General features: G+C 51.0%; 2 protein-coding genes across 2 annotated transcripts; one reads left to right on the forward strand and one right to left on the reverse strand.

Annotated features, from left to right (window-relative positions):
• Positions 1-1,223: 1,223 nt before the first annotated feature.
• On the reverse strand, positions 1,224-1,930 carry PtA15_9A107 (uncharacterized protein; the record flags this gene model as incomplete). Its single annotated transcript, XM_053172281.1, has 4 exons — positions 1,224-1,361; positions 1,431-1,538; positions 1,599-1,727; positions 1,814-1,930. 4 exons carry the CDS (start codon positions 1,928-1,930, stop codon positions 1,224-1,226), a joined length of 492 nt encoding a protein of 163 aa, XP_053023537.1.
• A 232-nt stretch (positions 1,931-2,162) lies between these two features.
• On the forward strand, positions 2,163-4,377 carry PtA15_9A108 (uncharacterized protein; the record flags this gene model as incomplete). The annotated part of the gene is made up of 8 exons (XM_053172282.1): positions 2,163-2,239; positions 2,323-2,386; positions 2,460-2,774; positions 2,846-3,061; positions 3,134-3,686; positions 3,760-4,071; positions 4,156-4,271; positions 4,369-4,377. The coding sequence occupies 8 exons, from the start codon at positions 2,163-2,165 to the stop codon at positions 4,375-4,377; spliced, it is 1,662 nt and encodes a 553-aa protein (XP_053023538.1).
• Between the last annotated feature and the right edge of the window lie 623 nt (positions 4,378-5,000).

Below are 5,000 nucleotides of genomic sequence, written 5' to 3' on the forward strand. Positions count from 1 at the left end.
CCTTTCTGGCAGGTTGTTGAGCAGGACAACTTCTTTGAGTGGAGGTCTGTGGTCAACTTCTTGGGTTTAGCAATTGATTGAATTGCAATGGTGTTTTTTGTTGACTCATTGTTGATGGAAGGTGGAATACATAGCTTTAAAAGATTTTTAGTGGTGCTTAGATGAGGAGGTTGGCTGATTGGGTACAGTTTTCAGAGGTGGTTCCAATGGCTATCCACCTGAAGGGATCTCTTGCAGGTGAGTTATATCTGCACCAATGGATCTCTGACCGGAGACAGTGATATTTGGTAGGATATATATCTGACCAGTGGACAAGATTTGTGAATTGCAATGGAACCTAAAGACCGGAGAAAATTACAAGTTTTCCTTCTCAACTACTCACATCTGTGGGGCTCCCAGAATCGATGGGAAGTGGTGGACTTCCCGTTGCCTAAATGGCTTGATTTAGAGGGGTCTACTGAGCCTTGTTTGCTGGTGAAAACTTAATCTTTCAACTTTCACCAGCCAGTTAAAGTTTAGCCTGCTCAACAGATTGAGCAATTTTACACCACGGGTGCACTAAGCTGTCCCAAGGACAGCCCTCTGTGGGATGACCCCAGGACGGCACAATATACTCCACAGCCCATCCCAGGGGCATGCTCATCCAAATTTAAATGATCATCACAGAGACGGCCCTACCTACCGTCACTGAAACGGCTTGAGTATACAGCCTGGGGCTGGATCAACAGTACCCTACTGCCATTCCGCGGCATGAAGGCTGCTAACCACGCACGTGGCCTGAATGGCCCATGTCTGTCCAATTCCCAGCAACCAAACATCCCCGGCCAGACAATGCGGCCCTGCCACAGCACTGGGACATTTGCACCACACCTCGTGGACTGCCCAGTAGCATGCATGGTTGGCTTGGATGCATCCCCAGGGCGTACTTGTACTGCACACCACCCAGCAGACTGGCTGCAAAAGGGCCAGCAGAGCGGCAGCTCTGCTTGCCAGGAAGCAACCAATGGTGAGGAACGCGCTTGTCCTGACCACCAAGGTCACAAAAGAACAAGAGACAAGTTTGATTGCGCTGGCGCAATAGGCAAAATGAGATAGAAAAAAAAGAATTTACAATGAAAAATATGTACAAAAAATCCGACGGGAAACTATTTCCCGCGGTCAAAAATCAGCTGTGTTGTCTTGTAAAGCCGGTTTGTTGGTTGATTTGTTGGCTTCCATGCGAGCTAGTATCTGCTCCTTGGTTGGCAAAGCAATGATTGCCGAGTCCATCTATACTTGAGCGCGGAGATGACTTTGGCGGCATAGAACCAGGTGTCGGCCTCGGGCAGCCGCTTGTCGGGCTGGGTCTGCAGCATCCGGAACTGTCAACCGCTCACACTTGGTCAGCCTCTCGCTCGGGAGACGGGGAGGGAGGGGGAGGGAAGACGTACAAACTCGCCGCCCATGCAGTACTCCATGCAGAAGTGGAGGTAGTCTTCGGATTGGAAGGAGTGGTAGAGGGTGACACTGAACGGATGGTTGGATGCGGCGAGGATACCCTATAAAGTGGGTTTGTGAGTGAGTGAGTGAGTGTATGAGTTGAGTGAGTGGCGACAGACCTGTTCAGCAAGAGCGCGCTTGATCCGATGCTGCTGGATCATCTCCTTCTTATTAAGGACCTTCATAGCAAACAGTCTCTCAGGCTTCGGCGGGAGGAAGTTTCCGAGCTCGTCAGGGCCTGCGGAGTTCTGTTTGAGGTGGACGAGGTAGACCTTTCCAAGTATATGTGGGGGTAGCCCAGTCGCACAATTTTGCTGTTTCTGGGTTATCTGACTCTTGCTGCTGCAGGAGCATCGGATCTACGCCCATTTCCTGCCTCGGAAACGGTCAGCTGCTGCTGCCCAAGGCAAGTGGGCAGCTGTGGAGCAGGGGTGGCAATTTGATAGGCCATTCGCAACGGTTACCCATTGTGCTGATCTCATGGCAGCCCAGGGACGGCTGCCCAGCTTGCGTGACGGCTGCGGAGCAGTCGCATCCCCAAGTTGGCTGAGGTGGGGCGGTTTGCGCCCACGGTGTAGGCGACTTTGAAACCCCGCAACCCCGCAGTGCGGCGAGCGGCGCAGCTGCCCACCACTCCGGTGTTCACAAAACTTCCCGAGAAATATTCACATATCCATCTGACAATGTCAACCGCTTCAACTATCGCAACCGATGCCGCCGCCGTGCCGCTGACCGATCTAGCCCAATCATATGATACAATGTGAGTGTACCCTCTTTCTTCAGTATTGCTTCTCCTCGCGTATCAGCTTACCACTCCCTGGGTTTTTCTTTTTTGTTCCGTAGATTGATCCTCGACTTTGGCTCTCAGTACTCTCATCTGATCACGCGAAGATGCCGTGAACTTAACGTGAGCAGGAAAAAAAAAGAATCTACCGCATGAGCCCAATGCTGAGCAGAATCATCTTCGTTTTTTGTTGTAGGTGTATTGTGAAATGCTGCCATGCACGTTCAAGGTTTCACAGCTGAAATGGCGTCCAAAGGGAATCATTTTATCGGGCTCACCTTACTCGGTCTACGATGCCGATTCGCCCCGGGTCGATCCGGACGTGTTCAGCTTGGGTGTTCCAGTCTTCGGTATCTGTTATGGACTGCAAGAGATTTCACGGAGCTTTGGAGGGAAGGTGATTGCCTGTGATCACAAGGAGTACGGCAGTGCAATCCTGGACGTCTGTAAAGCCGAGAGCCTTGATGGCGGGAAGAATGTCCTGTTTGATGGGCTGGGAGCTCAGGTTCAGGTACGCAGACTTCTTAGGGGCTCCGGACGGTTCTTCTTTCCTCTTTGATGCCCTAACAACCCCTCCAAAAGGTCTGGATGTCTCATGGCGATCGTCTAGACAGCTTGCCAGATGATTTTCAAGTCGTGGCCACCACCTCATCCGCCCCGTATGCCGCCATCGCCCACAAATCTAAACCTATCTTTGGAGTCCAATTTCATCCGGAGGTCACCCACTCCACCAACGGTAAACAAATTATCGAGAAATTCGTGATCAACGTCTGTCAGTGCAAGCCAGATTGGACCATGGTGAGCCCTTCTTTCAGTTTGTTTTTTTGGTTGATTCAAGGCTCAATAGTTCTCCATCTTTGCTTCGCATAGGCAACATTCATTGATAAAGAGATCGCCCGGATACGAAGTGTGGTGGGGCCAGATGATCAAGTGATCGGCGCAGTATCTGGAGGAGTGGATTCATCCGTGGCCGCCAAGCTAATGAACGAGGCGATTGGGCATCGATTCCATGCGATCATGGTTGATAATGGACTTCTCCGTATGGACGAGGCCCAGCAAGTGCAACAGATGTTGAAGATCGACCTCGGAGTCAACCTAACGGTTGTTGATGCCACTCAAACCTTCCTCGACGTCCTGAAGGATGTGGAGGATCCCGAGACCAAACGAAAGCTGATCGGGAACACCTTCATTCACGTTTTCGAGGCCGAGGCCGAACGGATCGAGGCCGACCAAGCTCGTCAAGCTACGAAAACTCACTCTGGGACAATCAAGTTCCTCCTCCAAGGCACTCTCTATCCCGATGTCATCGAAAGTATTAGCTTCAAGGGGCCTAGTGCAACGATCAAGACCCATCACAACGTGGGTGGCTTGCTTGATAACATGAAACTCAAGCTCATCGAGCCCCTTCGCGAGCTATTCAAAGGTCAGCCTTTCACACTCGATTCAACACGCATTAGTTGCCCGTTGCTCATCTGGGAAACCTGCCGTTTTTTTAGACGAAGTACGAGCCCTAGGCAGGCTCCTGCACATCCCATCCAACCTGACCAACCGCCACCCGTTTCCAGGTCCCGGACTCGCCATCCGGATACTAGGCCCGGTCAACAAAGCGCAGCTCGACATCGCCCGCAAAGCGGACCACATCTTCCTGCAGGAGATCCGGAGGGAGCCGGGCCTCTATGAGCAGATCAGCCAGGCCTTCGCAGTCCTCTTGCCCGTCCGGGCTGTCGGCGTCCAGGGCGACAAGCGCACCTATGAACAAGTCATCGTCCTCCGGGCTGTCAAGACCGAAGACTTTATGACCGCCGATTGTCGGTCTCCCTTTTCTTCATCCTTCTTCATTCTGGTTTGCAGTGAAGGCTAAACTTTTTTCTTTTGTTGTTCTCTCCGATCAGGGTTCGATTTCCCACCCCATGTTCTCAGAGCCGCCTCATCTCGTATCACAAACGAAGTCGCAGGCGTCAACCGAGTCACTTATGATATTTCTTCCAAGCCTCCGGGTACCGTCGAGGTACGTTTTTTTATTACTCTCTCATTCTTCAGGTTTGTTCATCTTCCGCGAGATTGATATTAACCGTCCCGTTGTGTTTGGTTTCCTTTTTGAACAGTGGCTGTAATTCCGTTACATTGGTTGACAAGTTACTCTCTTACTGTGTGCCATTTTTTTATGGGGCGGGTGAATTTTACATGGTACATGACTACATGTATACAGTGACACGAGCATGTAAAGCCCACCACATATTAAAATCCTGAAAATCCCCCTTGGATGTAATTTTACACCCACTTGCCTAAAATCATACAACGTCAAGCCTGAGCATGTAAAGGGCAGAATGTAAAAACACCCCTGCGCACCTGCATCCGGTAGTTTGACATGCTGTTGGCTCACAACCTTGTTCTAACCGGGTTCAAATCTGCAGACTAGCCCAGAAATATATAAAATTTTACAAGGTTTATGTACACATCCCAGTGCCCACACACCATGTCTCTTTCCTCAAACCACCACCTGCGCATACCACCATCACCAAAAGGTCACATCCAAGTTTCCAACAGTAAAGCTTGACTAAAGAATCACTTGCCTGCCACCCTAATGGCCAGTCACCAATCCCTTCAGGCGGCTGGGTCAGCTCAAGGAGGGTGCTGGGCTGGCCATGGGGGCAGGGGGGATGTGCAGCAAAGGGTGGGATTGGCAAAAAATCACTCTAGGGCTCCAATGGTGCAACCCTTGAGGCCCCAAAGTTAA

This window comes from Puccinia triticina, chromosome 9A, assembly GCF_026914185.1.
Source record: "Puccinia triticina chromosome 9A, complete sequence".
In the NCBI taxonomy this organism is placed as follows: domain Eukaryota; kingdom Fungi; phylum Basidiomycota; class Pucciniomycetes; order Pucciniales; family Pucciniaceae; genus Puccinia; species Puccinia triticina.